Here is a 16,717-nt window from a genome sequence, read left to right on the forward strand (position 1 = left end):
TTGAGAGAGTAGAGACAGGGGGTGGGGCTAGAAAGCGATGTCTTTAGAGAGAGCTGCGCTGAGGGGTCTACCCTCCCTCAGCACAATCACACTTGAAAGGAGGCCACACATGTCAGCATCTTCCATGGGCCCCTCGAGATCACGTTAGAGCCCAAAGTTTCAAAATTTCATATTGACAAAGCTGAGAAAAAGAGAAGTAAGGTGCGGTCTTCTACGCTTCTGGGGGCCACCCCAGTTGCCCAGACCAAGGGATGGGCCTGGTGAGAGGAGACACCACTTCCTCCTAACCCAAAGCCTTTGAGGGCTCCTCACTGGGCCCACTCAGAGCTCCATATCTATGTGTCCCCTGCAGGTACACTGCATAGAGGACTGGGTCCCATGGGAGTAAAAGCAGCTTACAGCAGCAGAGTGGGGGACCATAGGGTCTGGGGATATCATCACACCCTCTCAACAGCGGGTCAAAGATGCACGAACCCCAGACACCAGATGCGGGACCCATTGTAGAAATACTGCTTTAGGGTCTTTTTAAAAAGACTCCTGCCCAAAGACAATCTTCCAGGACCTGGATCCCTCAGGAGAAAAAGTTGGAGGAGTGGATGCAATGTGAGGAGTGGGCAGGGACATTCAGCTAAAGGCCAGGCCCCTGCGCAGGACGTGGGAGTTATATTCAGAGGGTCTCGGCAGGAAAGAGTTGACAGGAACCATCAGCCAGACCCAGAGCCCACAAAGCCAGCTTAGAACAGTGCTAGCCAAGTGACAACTTCCCATGCCCCTCTCCTTTCCTTCCGGCAGCTGGTGAGTAGGGCAGGAGGTGGGCGAGGGAGAAGGCCGACCCCCAACTCCTGCGCTGCCTGCCCCTGGGCCAGCAGGAACGGGGAGAGAAGTGTGCCCTTCCACGGAGGAGCAGAGTGCTGCCGAGTAACCAGCCGGAACCCTTGACTGAATGCAATGACTGCGTTCAGACTGCGCTTGCTTCTCAAAGTGCCAACTATGATTTCCACTTGTTATCTAAGGGTGGCTGGAAAAGTCACGAGAAAGGACTACTGCTCTGGGCAGGCTGGAAAGGGCAGTGCAAGACAAAAATAAAGTGGCTTTCATGATTACACCCTTTGAGTTGGACAGGTTCAACACGTTAGTTATGCACACAAACTCAATTCTCTCCAAGGCTCCTGCCAGCTCTAAGAACCTGTGACTTCTAAGTGCAAATGAGCATTTCTTTAATTAAAAAAATACTTCAGCTGCACTTGCTATGAGCCAGGTACTGGTCAAAGCAGTTCATCAGTATCAACTCAGTGAATCCTCATGACAACTCTACGAAGTAGGGATTATGAGCGTCTCTGTCTTACTTATGTAGAAACAGAGACACAGAGAGGTTAAGTAATATGCCCAAGGTCACACAGCTAGCAAGTGGTTGAGCCAGAATTTGAACCAAGAATGTTTACAGCCATAGACCAGAACAGGGTTCCTGTCCAGACTTCCACTCCTGGGTATCTACCCAAGAGGGAAACCTCTATCCACACAAAGGCTTGTATGCGAATGTCCACAGCAGTATCATTCACAACAGCCCAAAAGTGGAAACAATACAAATGACCATTAACTGGCAGATGGGTAAACAAAATGTGGTCTATACATACAAGGGAATACTATTCAGCCAGAAAAGGAATGAAGCCCGATATGTGCCCTCGAAAAGATGATGTGAAGTGAAAGAAGGTAGATGCAAAGGGCCACATAGCGTGTCATGCCGTTTGTCTGAAATCTGTGGAGCAGGCAAATCCATACAGACAGAGAGCAGATGAGTGGTCACCTGGGGCCGGGGTGGGCACGGGGACTGACTGCAAAGTGGCACAGGGACCTTTTTGGGGTGATGGAAATGATTGTGGCAATGGCTGCACGACTCGGAAAATCTAACCAGAAACCATTGAACTGTGCACTTCAAATGGGTGTGTTTTGTGATACGTAAGTTATACCTCAATAAAGCTGTTAAAAAAACAAAAGCGAAGGAGGCTGACCCCGGCCATCACGGCCCTTCCTCTTGTTCCAGTCGGTTTACACCTATGGTGAAAACCCTTCGGAGGAACACAGGGGGCCAGGGCTTCAGGCCAAGAAGTTGCCCGAAGCCTTTGATTCTCCTTCCAGGCTCCGACGGCCTCCGGGTCATCTGCGTGGAAAAGCCCCACTGAGTTCAGCCGCACCCACCCGCACCCACCGCTAGGACTTTCGCACCACCAGCTGAGGTTTCTTTACAGAACTGCTCTGTCTTGCAAAGAGCAATTGTATGCAGGGGAATTTCCTACCCAAAATGAGACCCCTTCTTTATTATCCCCCAAACACCCCTGCGTTATTTTGCAATGCAAAATTCATGCCTCCTCAAGCCAATTACTGGGGAAAATGTGATATGCGAACATGAATTATACATGTGTTTTCTTTGTGAATTTTTTTTTCTCCTTGGGGATGCTAATTATGAGATAAATTGTTGGGGGTTTTATGTCTTGAAATAACTTCTTGTCATATCAGAGTCCCTCTTGCTACATATTGCCAAGCTAATTGGTGGCTTCCAAAGAGGAGAATATAAGTCATTTTCAATTAGGGTATTAAAAAGATGTGCCAGACACACATACACACACTCAGCTATACATGTTGATATATGTATATTTCTATCAGAAAACAATGAATGAAAATTCAGTACACTCTTTCTTTGGGAGATTGTCCCTGGTGTAATATTTTCCCATTTTGAGGGAAAGGGGTATTGTACCTCCCTTGGTATTACAACTGAGAAGTCATTTCTGATGCATAAAAGTTCCCCCTTGAGACAGGGAACATGGCTCCACTGTGGGCGTCCAGTGGCCAACATACAACAAGTCTCTTGTTGAAGACAAGTCTTTCAGTGCTGAGATTTTATTCACCCAAACTGGCCCCTCCAGAGCTTGGTGCTAGAGGGAGAGAGCACAGTCATCTGTCTTTTACAGCTTATGTCAGAGCTATAATACTATAAGCGCTGTTTCATAATTCCATCAAGCAAAATCTGTGTGATCCTTTTATTACCCCTTAGGGGACCATAAACCTTTACTTATTCAAAATCACGACTTCTTTCCAAGGATCAAAGTTTTTACTATAGCTGCTTTTAAGCAGGAACGTCAAAAAACTATAGGTAGCTTTTGAGCATCATTCTACTCATTGGTCTTGTAAGTGGAAAGCTAGCTGGCAATTTTATACCACTCTCTGAGTTCAGTCCCTCTCAACACTTAAATGATTCCATTACTGACACATGGAAAAGAAAAGCCAATTCCTCAAACCCACTTAGAATACCATACTGCCAGAAGAATTAGCCTCCCTTGGAAACACAATCATGCCAAAGCACAGGATACCAGGATTCACTAAACTAACAGACTATTTTTATGATAGACCAATCAAATGTCCTAAAAAGTTGTCTGAGGAATTACCCACGATTCTAAAAAATGTGCATTAACTTCACAGAGAGGTTGCCATTTTGCTGATTGCTTAGAAACCCTCAGCAAACCTCAAGCAGAGCACTACACCCACCCGACCTTTGAAGACAAAGAAGAAAGCAAGGCAACCTTGCCGCAAGTAGCTGGCTCAGCGCATCATCATGGCAGAGTTCAAACAATTTGAAGTTGGGGACAATACACCGTCCACTTCAATGATCAATTGCTCACACTGCACTGAGGTGCTCATAAGTAACTCTCGAAGGACTGCAGCCTGCCCAGCAAGCCTGGCTCCAAGAGAGCCGCCCACACCAAGCTCCCTCTTGCTTACCAGCAAAAGTCTCCGTACATGGATTCACTCCTGCAAGACGCTTAGAGGTTCCAAAATCGGAGATTTTCACCACTCCGCTATAGGTATTCACCAGGACATTATCACCCTGTAGAAAAGGAGGAACGTCAAATGCTTAAAGACAGACTTAAACAAACTAACACGAAACAGCTTTGGATCTTAAGAAACGGTCACAAGTCTCTAGGAAGACTAGACTGCACTCTGGGGACTGCCATGCTCAATCCTTTCCCGTCTGTGAGCCGGTCAACCTGCAGACACCGCCAGCAGCTCACAGGGTCTGAGATGCACAAATGAAGCCTCGTGGGCTCAGACAAGCAAGTACCTTGATGTCTCTGTGCACAATCTGGTTTTCATGGAGATACTTAAGGCCTTCTAGGATCTGCTTGGTGTAAAACTTGATGGAGGGCTCCTTCATCGGCCCCCATTTTGATCGCAAAAGAGCAGAAAGGCTTCCTGGAAATGGACACAGCAGAAAACTCGTCAGGGTGACGAAGAGTCCATTGTAAAAGCTCGGGGAAATAAAATGAAGTGATGGTGCTAACCTAGTGGAAGCACTCGCGCCAGCATCACTGTAGCTGCGCTAAACCCACTGCGATTCCTCCCTCTCTGTTGTCTGTTTCCCAGCCGTGCAAGCAGCGCAGCCAGAGAAGGACTGGAGGCGAATCACCACATCGGCCTGAGCCGAGGGGGAGGGTGAACAGGAACCCCTTGTGACCCTGAAATTCAGCGGGGCCACCTTCGGGTACACAAAGTCAGGAGGAGAGCACGATGCTCTCTGAACTTGGGAGGGCTGGCCCAACGCTGAGGATCCTGCACAAGCGTCTCAGTCATTTGGCCTGGGTCAAAGCCACGTTTTATACCTCGCCCTGACATAAGGGGTGGACAGGAACAGAGTGAGGGGCCCTTCAGGGTAACAGGGACTAGGATTTGAAGAGATTGGGTCTCTCCATCCTCATTGTGAGAAGGCCCCACTGCCAGGTCACAGGGGCAGGACCATCTTAACAATCCCCTCCTCCAATTAGACTATTAAACATTGAACCCTGGGGCCAAAACAAAACCTCTCTTCACTGCACGCTGACCACCCGTTTCAGAGGTCGTCATGCAGGCCCTCGGGCATCAGCCAGTGTCATAGGCGCAGACCTTGCTAGGCCTCAGTGTCCCTGTAGACGGAGACGCACGTCTATCTCCAATTCTGTTGTCAATTCTGTTGTCCTCACTCCTGGAATATCGATTCACGTGAACAGCAATGAACAGTATGTTCCGCTAGACTATGAGCAACTTGAGGGAAGAAGAAACTATATTTATTGTAGTGTAACCCTCAAAATCTAGCCCATTGCCTGGCTCTTAATATATACAGTTCGGCTCTTAATAACTAACTGTTGGTTGAATGAATGAATGAACACAGATTTCTAACTGAAGTTTTTACATTTGTATTCAGATCATAATTATCATTCTTCTTATTATCTTTTAAATGAGCACTTACAGAGTTCTTGTTCTCTGCCAGGTACTGTTTTAAGAGCTTTACATACATTATCTCATTTAATCCATCCCAAAACCCACTAAGATAGGGTCATTATTACTCCAATAATTATTAATTACTACTCCAATTATTATAGTAATTATTATTACTCCACTTTTACAATTCACTTATTCAATCAGAAAACTGAGGGCACAGAGAGGTAAAGAATTTGCCTAAGCTCACACAGCTTGCAGATGGAGGGACTAATTCACACTAGACAGTCTGGCTCCAGCTCCGAGGAAGTTCTACCCCCGCACAATACTGCCTGCATTTGAGGATTTTGTGGATAAAGCACTGGTGTTTGATTTCACTGTCAACGTGCTATTTTGAAATGTCACTTAAAAAACCTCTGTCCTCTCTTCTCCAAACCGTCTTTAATCTCCTAGACTGTGAAGGCCTCAAGGCTGGAGACTATGCTTTATTCATGTCTCCGTCTCCAGCGCTCAGCCCAGCGGCTGGCACTCAGTAGATCCTCGATGAATATTTGATGATTGAATTAACAAGGCAGAAATAGACTGTTTATGTGACATTGGCAAGTTTGTCTCCAACTCCTCTGAGAAACAAATGCTCTCCCACATCTAAAAGGTCTGTCATCTTGTAACTGGCAGGAAGGATAATGATGTTCACATTAGATTTTTGTCAGTGATTTTCAGCGTGTGAGACTGGAAGACCAGTGACTACTCACCCCCAGGCACCTGCTCCATAAAGATCTTAATGTAGCCATCCTCGGAAACAGAGCCAAGGTACTGAACGATATTGCGGTGCTTGAGGTACTTGTGAAGGGCTATCTCCTCATGCAGAGGCTGAGAGTACCTAGGAGGAAAGACAGAGCCAGTGTCACCTGCCAAATCCCAGGGGCTTGGGGTCGGCCCTGCACCTCGCCAGTCCCCGCCCTGCTGCTGGCCATCCCTCCTTTCTGAAAACCTTCTCTCCCTTGGCTCCCATGAGACTACTCAACTTCTCATCTATAAAATAGGAGATGATAATACCAGCCATGCAGGGCTGCTGGGGGCCAAAGTGTGTCATGTTTCTTAGGCACTCAGTGGAGTGCCTGGTGTGTGGTAGGTACTCAGTGAATGACTGCTATTGTTACTATCGCTAAGGTTAGGACTTGAATTCTCCAATCATCCTTTGCATCTCTCAACAGCCCCTCTTCCTCTGCCTCCCAGGAAGGGTGGTGTTCTAGAAGGTTCTGTCCTCAGCTGCCTTCTAATCTCATTGCACTGTCTCACTCCAGACTACAGCAACAGCCACCTAATGGACCTCCCAGCCTCTGGCCTCTTTAGTCTATCCTCCCCCGGCCACCATATTCCTTCTTCCTAAAACACACACCTCATCATATCACTTCCCTTCATAAAGTCCACATAAAGACCAGATTGCTTAACATAGCATCAAGGGCCTTCAAACTCAGGTCAGACCACATCTTTTAAATTTTTGCCTCAGCACAAGAGCACCCCTGCCCCACATCCTACATTCAAGTCACAATAGACAATTTGTTGTTCCTGAATACACTCTGGGCTTTAACAACTCTGTTCTTCTCTTAGCATAGAATGCTTTGGCCTCCTTTTCTGCCAGATGAACTTCCTCAAAGGCCAGCTCAAAGATGGTTTATTTTCTCAAACTTGCCACAACTCCCCCCAGAAAAGTAATTCACTCCTCTCCTATGTTTTACAAACACTCTCTGTACTCCTCTATCATGGCACTTGTCATTTTGACTCCCAGGCAAGGTATCTGCATTCCCTACCAAACCGGGAGCACTCTGGGATAAGGAGAGTATCCTAGTCACCTTTCAGTCCTCAGTGCCAGCCCAGAATCTGGCACAGAGAAGGTGCCCAATATCCTAAATTCAGCCTGTAAATTTAGGGAACAAAACAATACAGTCTCGAAGGTCCCTTCTAGCTCTAAAATCCCAGGAACGACTATCAGTGATGAAAAGCTGAAACAACTATTGCAACCAATTGAAGGAGGTGGGACATAGCAATTTCCCCCCCAAAAACAACTGTTACACCTTATCCATCATGAGAATAAGAGACACAATACTGGACAAGGAACTCAAGAAACTGGCTCCTAGTCTTGTTTCCTCATGTCCTTGGAGAAGCCATTTAATCTTCCTTAGCCTAGGAAGAAGTTGGATGAGTTCGTTTCAGGCCCTGTCTTATAATTCAAATATCATAACACACAATCCCACTAAAAATGAACGGATGAGCAAACTAATGAGTGAGTGAATGAAGGAATGATGAAGGGTCTTACAGCTGCTAGACATGACTTGCAACCCAACCCTGATAAGTCATTGACCACCTGGATGGAGGGAGGTTTGCACGTGTCCGTCAGTGTCCAGCACTGAAGGTAACACTGCAGCTATGGTCTGACCACACCTGGGGAGCATGGAGCTCTTTCTTCTGCCATGGCCATTACTGTGCATGTAGCTTCTCTACAAAAACACTTGACAGTCAACACTGCAACATTCTTGTTTAGAATTAGGTGGGTTATGAATTTAAAAAGGAATAAACACTTAATTAGACTAAAAAAATGTTGAAGAAATAAGTTAGTAGTACTGGTGGTGTAAAAAAAAAAGCTCAAAATCTACAGGCGAGATTGAAGGCAGGGTATAGAAAAAGTCTGTACTGCAAAAAGCTAATTTTCTTTTCACCACATTTAATTTTCTATAATGATACATTAGAATAAATAAGTCATTTAAAATTCTTACGATATGAATTAAAGTACTGAGTCACATTTTTAAATATTTGCGAACAACTATCTATGTAAAAATGTATAACTTTAGTCCTAGTTGATGGGTGGAAATAAAACTACAGTTTTCTTTTAAAATATGGCTCTGCAATCCACAGGCCTCGGAGTGAAGTTGCTCCATTTCCTCTATAATATGCAGAGAACAAAAGCAAATGACCTCTATTACAAAAGAATTAGAAAGTTTTGGACGACATCCTGAAATCCTTTCATCCTGAAATCCTCTGCACCGTGAGTTGTGGGCATGGGATTTGGGTGTGGAGGTGGCGACTGAAGAACGTGGAGGGCCACCCCTACTTGCCTGCTATCTCTCTCTGGGATTTCTTTGATGGCTATTCGCACTTGATTGCTCAGATCTCTTCCGGCATATACGATCCCGTACGTGCCTTTCCCCAGCACAACTCTGTCACCCTTCACATCGTGGTCATACTCATACTGAAGAAGGAAAAGCAACAAGATAAGAAAGTACACAACGTGTGGTAGAGAAGCCCCAGGAGAGACCAAACATTGTCCCACAATTTTTCTTCCTTTATAAATAACATGATTGGAGCACCAGGCAGGTCACATTTCTGAGGTTATGTACTTTTCATTAAATAATTACTTTAAAGAGGTAGAATTCTCAGTTACTCATATATCCGTAGCGCGATTTTATGAAACGGAATCCAAGAAATTTAAAAATATGGCTCAGGTGTAACTTAGCTGGCTCACCTTTTGAAGATTTCTTCCCACCATAATGCTGCAATTTAAAAATGCTTCTAAGCATGTCAAGTACCCCCAATAGGTGTCCTCCTGCATGATCCCTTAGCTACTTGTCAGGAAACAAACCTCTTTCTATAGCCCAGAAAAGAATTGAAGGTCAATAAAATTAAAATTGTCTTACTAGAAAGTACATATGCGGGGCTTCCCCTCCTTCCTTTTAGATGTATGGATCTGGCATTAAACATATACTGCAAGAATTTGACCTACAGTTAGGATTGCTATTTTGTTCCCCCAATCTTATCATCAAAAGTTGTTGTTCAACATCACTAATTATTAGGGAAATGCAAATCAAAACTACAATGAGGCATCACCCCACACCTGTCAGAATGGCTATAATTAACAACAGAGGAAGTAAGTGTTGGAGAGGATGTGGAGAGAAGGGAACCCTCATACACTGCTGGTGGGAATGCAAACTGGTGCAGCCACTATGGAAAACACTATGGAGAGTTCTCAAAAAATTAAAAATAGAACTACCATATGATCCAGCTATCCCACTGCTGGGTATTTATCCAAAGAACATAAAATCAATAATTCAAAAAGATATATGCACCCCTATGTTCATCGCAGCATTATTCACAATAGACAAGATGTGGAAGCAACCCAAGTGCCCATCAACTGATGAATGGATAAAGAAGATGCGGTATATATACACACAATAGAATACTACTCAGCCATAAAAAAAGACAAAATCAAAATCATCCCATTTGTGACAACATGGATGGACCCTGAGGGTGTTATGCTAAGTGAAATAAGTCAGACAGAGAAAGACAAATACCATATGATTTCACTCATGTGGAAGATCAACAAAGAAACACATAGATAAGGAAAACAAATTGGTTGTTACCAGAGGGGAAGGGGTGGGGCGAGGGCAAAAGGGGTAAAGGAATACATATGTATGGTGATGGATAAAAAATAGACTATTGGGGGTGAGCACAATGAAGTCTATACAGAAAGTGATATATAATAATGTACACGTGAAATTTACACAATGTTATAAGCCAATATGACCTCAAAAAAACAGCTGTTATACAGTTGTATTCCAGTTTGTTCTTCTCAACGATTAAAACAAATGTAATTCTAGGCTGAGCAATGCTTATTGAAAGTAGAGGCAGCAAGGGATTCTTTCTGTTATTTTCTATGCTTCACTATGCCTACTCATAGAAGTACACAGAAGTTATGAGTGTGTGCAGGTGTGTGTGCCCCTTCCCATCTACTTGTAGGGGTGCTCATGACAATTAAGATTACTAACAAGTCCCCATCACTGTCTGATTTAGCCAGACATCAGCCTGCTCCATAAAAGGCTCCTATCTCACACCTTTCTCTGCCCCTGCATCTGTTACCTTCAAAGCGCATCACTCAGTTCGTTTCTACACCAAACCTTGATTCTAAGCTAAGAATTCGAGTACCTGACTCAATTATTAAAATGAATCCCTTTGATATTTTCTGAAATAAACCTCAAAGAATTAATTTCAGTCAACTTGAAAGTATAGTAAAATCTCATTAAACTGTAATCAGTGGGAAGGCCTGAATTAGTGGCAACTTGGAATAATCATGTAAGATTTAAACATATGTGTAATGGTGTAGTAACTGGACTACAACTGTACTGTCCAAAAGAGCTTAAGATGATCCCACTTTCTAAAAAATGATATTAAAATTGTTATATTTAATATATTATACACAAGTATATATAACTAAAGTCATTTTAGGCATAAATGAAAAAGTCTGCTACCAGCAGGTCAACTATTTCTCTTGTAGTCTCACAAACATTATTAACCAGTTAGAAAAAACTTTTCCGTAAGATGTGCACAAAAGGAAATTTTAGTCTAGTCCTTGCTAAATTTTTCTTAAACATTCTGGCTGAGAAGATTCCAAGGTAATGAGGTTTTTCTATAGAGATGTGCTAAATTTAATCTTTGAAAGTCATGGATAGTGATGGCTAGCTCATTCATGAATGAGTATTTTAAAATACACACACAAGGAATTTTCACACAAAAATTGGACATTGTCTTTAAGTATCAAAGACACAATAAATAACTTGTCCCATGTTCTAGGTCTTCCGTGACCCACCTCTAAGGTGTCCCCGTCGGTCTCTCCCTCCAGCTCCACTGTACTGCCCACTGCATTGGTTATCATCTCTTTGACCAAAAAGCAAAACCTAGAACAGCAAATGTTGCAAAGATGCTATTATGATCACTCTTGTTCCTTACCTTTAACTTAGCCTTATTACATTAAACTGTGATTAAATACAAACCAAGCTCTTACAAGTTCATGGAACAATCAATCCACTTCTTGATTTGCCATGGTACTTTAATGGTTGTCTAATCTAGTTCAAATATCCACATTATACATGAATCCCCTCTATACAGTATTCCCACCAACCGGTTGGCCAAGTGATACTTGAACACCTCTAGTGATAGAGGACTCATGACCTCACAAGGCAGCTCATTCTTTGGAGAACTCAATCAGAAATGCTTCACTTATATTGACCTAAGACTTCTTTTACGTGGGTTCCACCCACAGATTGCTTAGAATTATTCCCTCTTCTGTGGAACAGCCCATTAGAAATGTCCACAATTTTATTATGTCCTTGTAATTCTTTCCTCCATGTTCCCTCAATGTTTCCCCCAGGACTTGTTTGTGAGTCACTCCACCAACAGGTAATTCCTCAAAGGTGGCCCTGGATTACTCAAGTCTGGCCCTGAGACCAGTGTTCCAGGGGTGATCTAATGAGTGCTACAGCCGGTAGGACCATCGCCTCTCAAGGTGCAGACGCTCTAGTTCTTAGTGAGAAATAAGGGCTTATATAAGGGGAGGAGGGAGGAGGAAATAAAGAAGGTGGCCTCATTATTCTGTTCACACAGATGAAGCTTAATATCAACTATTACCCATAAATGCTTCTCACAAGATTGATGTGCTGCTGGGCCACATCAACCACTTCCTAGACTTGTGTACTTGTTACTTTGAGAACAAGTAATTTGACTCATTAGAAAACTTTTATTCCGTATTCTCTCTTAGGATGGCAGGGAAGAATACTGTACACTATAAGATAATTTCCACAAAACAACAAAATATTCTTTTCTCTAACTAACCCATCCCACCTTTGCTTCTTCTAATCTTCGAAAGCTGGGAAATGCAACAGTCAGTCTTCTTAGGAAACATATGGTATGCACTCACCAGAATAACTAAAATTTAAAAGACAGTTATCACTTGTTAAGAATGTGGAGCAACTGGAACTCTTGTACATGGCTGGCGGGAGTGGAAGTTGATACAGCCACTTTGGAAAATCATTGGCAGTTATTGACCAAAGCTGAATATAAATGTACCCTATAACCCGGTCACTCCACTCCTAGGTATACACTCAACAAAAATCAATGTATATGTTTGCCAAAAGGCATGTACGAGAATGTTCATAGCAGTTTTATTCACAATAGCCCTAAACTGGAAACAATCCAAATGTTCCTGGATAGAACAAATTGTCGTATATTCACAAAATGGAACACTACACAGAAATAACAAGGATGAACTGATACACGCATCATGGCTGAATCTCATGGATATTATGTTAAGAGAAAGAAGCAAGAAATAGGAGCACATACTATATGATTCCATTTATTTTAAGTTTAAGAACAGGCAAAACTAACCATTGGTGATAGAAGTCAAAATAGTTACCATTGGGGCAGGTTAATGACTGGAAAGGGGCTTAAGGCACCTGGGGTGCTGATCTGGGGGATGGGCACACAGATTTAGATATATGTAAAAACTGATCAAGCTGCATACTTAAAGGCACTTTACACACTTTACTTCTACTAGGTTACACCTCAATTTAAAAATTATTAAAATGGATGACAAAAAAATAGCGTTGCGGACTGAATGAGAGTCAGAAAGATAAACTCTGTAGTAAAGGGATGTTCCGCCCAGTATCTGGCAGCAATTTTCCAACTCTAAATTGAAGGTTGTGACCCAAGGGTTCCCCAGTCTGATGTTTAGTCTGATTTCTAAATATTTTGTGATAATGATCGCCTCAGACACACTGCATTAAAATGTTCTTAAATTGTATGATACACTCAACAAACTAGGAGAACAAGGAACTTCCTCTACCTGATAAAGGCTATCGACGAAAAACCTGTCACTAACATCATGCTTAATGAGGAGAGACTGGATGCTTTCCCCCTAAGATCAGGAACAAGACGCGGACATCTGCTCTGCCACTTCCACCCCACATTGTCCTGCAGAGTCTAGTCAGGACAATCATGCAAGAAAAAGAAATAAACGTATCCAGGTGGGAAAGGAAGAACTAAAATGATTTCTATCTGCAGATGACATGATCTTGTATACAGAAAATCCTAAGGAATTCAATAAAACCATTAGAACTAACAAACGAGTTCAGCAAGGTTACAGGATACAAAATCAATATATATAAAGATCAAGGGTATTTCTATACACTAGCAATGAACAATCCAAGTTAAGAATAAGAAAACAACTCCATTCACAATAACATTGAAAAGAATAGAATACTTAGATATGTATTTAACAAAAGAAGTATAAGACTAGTATACTGAAACTACAAAAATTGTTGGAAGAAATTAAAGACCTAAACAAACAGAAAGACATCGCATGTTCATGGGCTGGAACACTTAATATGTTAGGATGGCAATGCCTCCCAAATTGATGTACATATCAAATGCAATCTCTGTCAAAACCCTAGCTGCCTTTTTTCCAGAAATTGACAAGCTGATCCTAAAATTCACATGGAAATGCAAGCACCCACAGTAGCCAAAACAATTCTGAAAAACAAGGACAAAGTTGGAGGACTCACATTTTCTGATGTTTACAACTTACTACAAAGCTACAGTAATCAAGAAAATGTGGTCCTGGCATAAAGATAGACACATAGATCAATGGAACAGAAGTGAAAGTCCAGAAATAAACTCTTACATTTATCGTCAACTGATTTTCTAAAAGTGTGCCAAGACCACTTAATGGGAGAAAGAAGTCTTTTCAACAAATGGTGCTGGGACAACGACTTATCCACATGCAAAAGAATGAAGTTGCATCCCTTACCTCATACCATACAGAAAAATGAACTGAAAATGGATCGGAGACCCAAATATAAGAGCTAACACTATAGAACTCTTTGAAGAAAACATAAACACCGAGAAAAGCTTGGATTAGGCAAAGCTAGATGTAACACCAAAAGCACAAATGACAAAAGAAAAATAAATTGGACTGTATCAAAATTTAAAATTTCCTGCTGCAAATGACAATATCAACAGAGTGAAAAGACAACCCCTAGAAAGGGAGCAAGCATTTGCAAATCACACATCTCATAAGGGACTTGTATCCAGAATATATAAAGAACTCTTAAAACTCATTAACGAAAATACAAATAACCCAATTAAAAATGGGCAAAGTTTGGAGAAATCTGAAAACACCACTTTCACCAGGTGAGCCAAGTTAATATCACCAGTAATGAGACAAAGATATTCTATGTCTCCTGATGTGATGCACTGAGAAGGACACGACATCACTTCTGTGGTATTCCTACCCAAAATGCTCAACACTCATGTAATCAAGAGGAAACATCAAGCAAACACAAATTGAAGGACTATACAAGATAAACTGCCTGTACTCTTTGAAAGCATTAAGTCAAGAAAGACAAAGAAGGATTGATGAAGAACTGTTCCCGATAAAAGGGGACTATACAGACACGACAACTAAATGTAACATGTGATCCTGGATTGGATTGTGGACCAGAGAAAAAATCTTTTGTTTTATTATAAAGGACATTAATGGGACAATAAGTAAAATTTGGATAAGGTTTGTAGATTATAGGACCATATCAATCTTAATTCCCTGATTAGGTAACTGTACTGTAATCACATAAGTGAATGTTCTTGTTTTTAGGAAACACACATCGAAGTACTGAGAGGTAATGGAGCATTATGTCTACTACTCACTCTTGAATAGGTCAGAAAAAAATAATCCTATGCATATAGAGAGAATGTAAAACAAATGTGGTAAAGGGTTAACATTGGGGAATTCTAGGTGAAACATATACGGAAATTCTTTGTACTTTTTTTTGAAACTTTCTTGTAGGTTCGAATATTTTCCAAAATAAAAAGTTAAAAAAAAATGTTTAATTGGGCGAAGGATTTGAGTAGATAGCTCTCCAAAGAGATATATAAATGGCCAATACGCTCACAGAAAGATGCTCAGTATCATTATTCATTGGGAAATGCAAATCAAACCACAGTGAGATTCTACTGAACAACCACTGGGATGGCTATAACCAAAAGGACAGACAATAACAAGTGTTGCAAGGATGTGGAGAAATTGGCATCCTCGTACATTGCTGATGGGAATGTAAAATGGGAAAACAGTCTAGTGGTTCACCAAAGGTTAAACAGAGTTACCATAAGACCCAGTAATTTGACTCCAAGAGAAAACGAAAAAATATGTCCACCCAGAAACTTGCATGTGAATGTTATTCATAATAGCCAGAAAGTGGAAACAACCCAAATGCCTTTCAAATGATGAACAGATAAACCAAATATATCCATACAATTAAATATTATTTAGTTACAAAAAAGAATGAAGTCCTGATGCATTTTACACCACGGCTGAACTTGAAAACATTATGATAAGTGGAAGAAGCCAGTCACAAAAGGCCACATATTGTACGATTCTACTTATATAAAATGTCAAGAATAGGTAAATCCATAGAGACAGAAAGTAGATTAGTGGTTGCCAGGGGCTGGGGTTGGGGGGATTAGATTGAGGGAGAACGGAGAGTGACTGTTAATGGATACTGGGTTTCTTTTGGAGGTGATGAAAATATTCTAAAATTAGATTGTGGTGATGGTTGTAAAACTGAATACAGTAAAAAAAGATTGAATTGTACATTTCAAATGGGCGAATTGCATGATACATGAAGTATATCTCAATAAAGCTGTAAAAATAATTTTCTATAAGTTAAAATTTCAGGAAAGGCAATATATCAAATATTTTTCACAACAAAGACCCTCTGGAAATGATTCAGCATATTAGATTGCAAATACCCGAATCAGCTACAACTCACCTACTACACTGCTCTTCGGTGGAAAAGTAGATTTGAAAGTCATCAGAATTATCGTGGACATAGAGAAAACAACACCGCTCATCAAACTTGGATATGCTGTAAAATTTCAAAACATGAGAATGATTATACATAAATTATGACATCAATTTTACATTTCTGGGAACAATCTAGTAACAGATTCTCTTCCATTTTACAAATTTGAAAGATCCATTAACGTTTTAAAGAATACCCCCAAAATTTGACTTGTATTTCTCTATGAAATTTAAAAAGCAGGGACATTTATCTTGCTTATGTTTGAGTTTGTATTCATCAACTGACTTGAATGTGTATAAAGAACTTACTATATATTCAGTGCTAAGCAAAGCATACGGGCAGCAGAAAAGAGAATAAAATATCATCTCTTCCCTCAAGAGTTTATAATTTCACAAAAAAAGACAGGAAAGGTATTTGTGAAATAAGATATATGGTATCAAAGGAATTTCTAGACTTGAAAAACATCGGGACACAGTAATTGTAGCCACACGAGGGAAGGAGAAATAAACATGGCATCTTGGCCCAAGAAAGGCCTTTACAAGTTATCTGGTCCATCCCCACCCAAGGTCTGGATCTGACTCTACAGCTCCTCGAACAGGCAATACTCGGCTTGTCTGGGCATATCCAGTGACAGAAAAGCATCATACTCCATCCGCTGATGGATTCCATTGCTAGAAAGTTCTTTACCTACACTGGGCCAAAGCCTACATTTTGCCAGGTGGCACAATGGAAAAGGCTAGATTCTCTTCTATGATTAGCCCTTCAAACAAATGAAGCCACTTTATCTTGCC

General features: G+C 41.5%; 1 protein-coding gene across 1 annotated transcript in view; it reads right to left on the reverse strand.

The window, feature by feature from the left end:
• The window catches only part of MAP3K15 (mitogen-activated protein kinase kinase kinase 15), a 125,278-nt gene that overhangs the window by 19,076 nt on the left and 89,485 nt on the right, over positions 1-16,717 (reverse strand). Inside the window, exons 13-18 of the mRNA XM_070503239.1 lie at positions 15,894-15,989; positions 10,883-10,970; positions 8,358-8,491; positions 5,997-6,124; positions 4,115-4,245; positions 3,775-3,880 (exon numbers count right to left, since the gene is read on the reverse strand). Coding sequence (XP_070359340.1) covers positions 3,775-3,880; positions 4,115-4,245; positions 5,997-6,124; positions 8,358-8,491; positions 10,883-10,970; positions 15,894-15,989 — 683 coding nt within the window. The remainder of the gene's footprint in view (positions 1-3,774; positions 3,881-4,114; positions 4,246-5,996; positions 6,125-8,357; positions 8,492-10,882; positions 10,971-15,893; positions 15,990-16,717) is intronic.

The sequence above is a fragment of the Equus asinus genome, chromosome X, assembly GCF_041296235.1.
Source record: "Equus asinus isolate D_3611 breed Donkey chromosome X, EquAss-T2T_v2, whole genome shotgun sequence".
Classification (NCBI taxonomy): domain Eukaryota; kingdom Metazoa; phylum Chordata; class Mammalia; order Perissodactyla; family Equidae; genus Equus; species Equus asinus.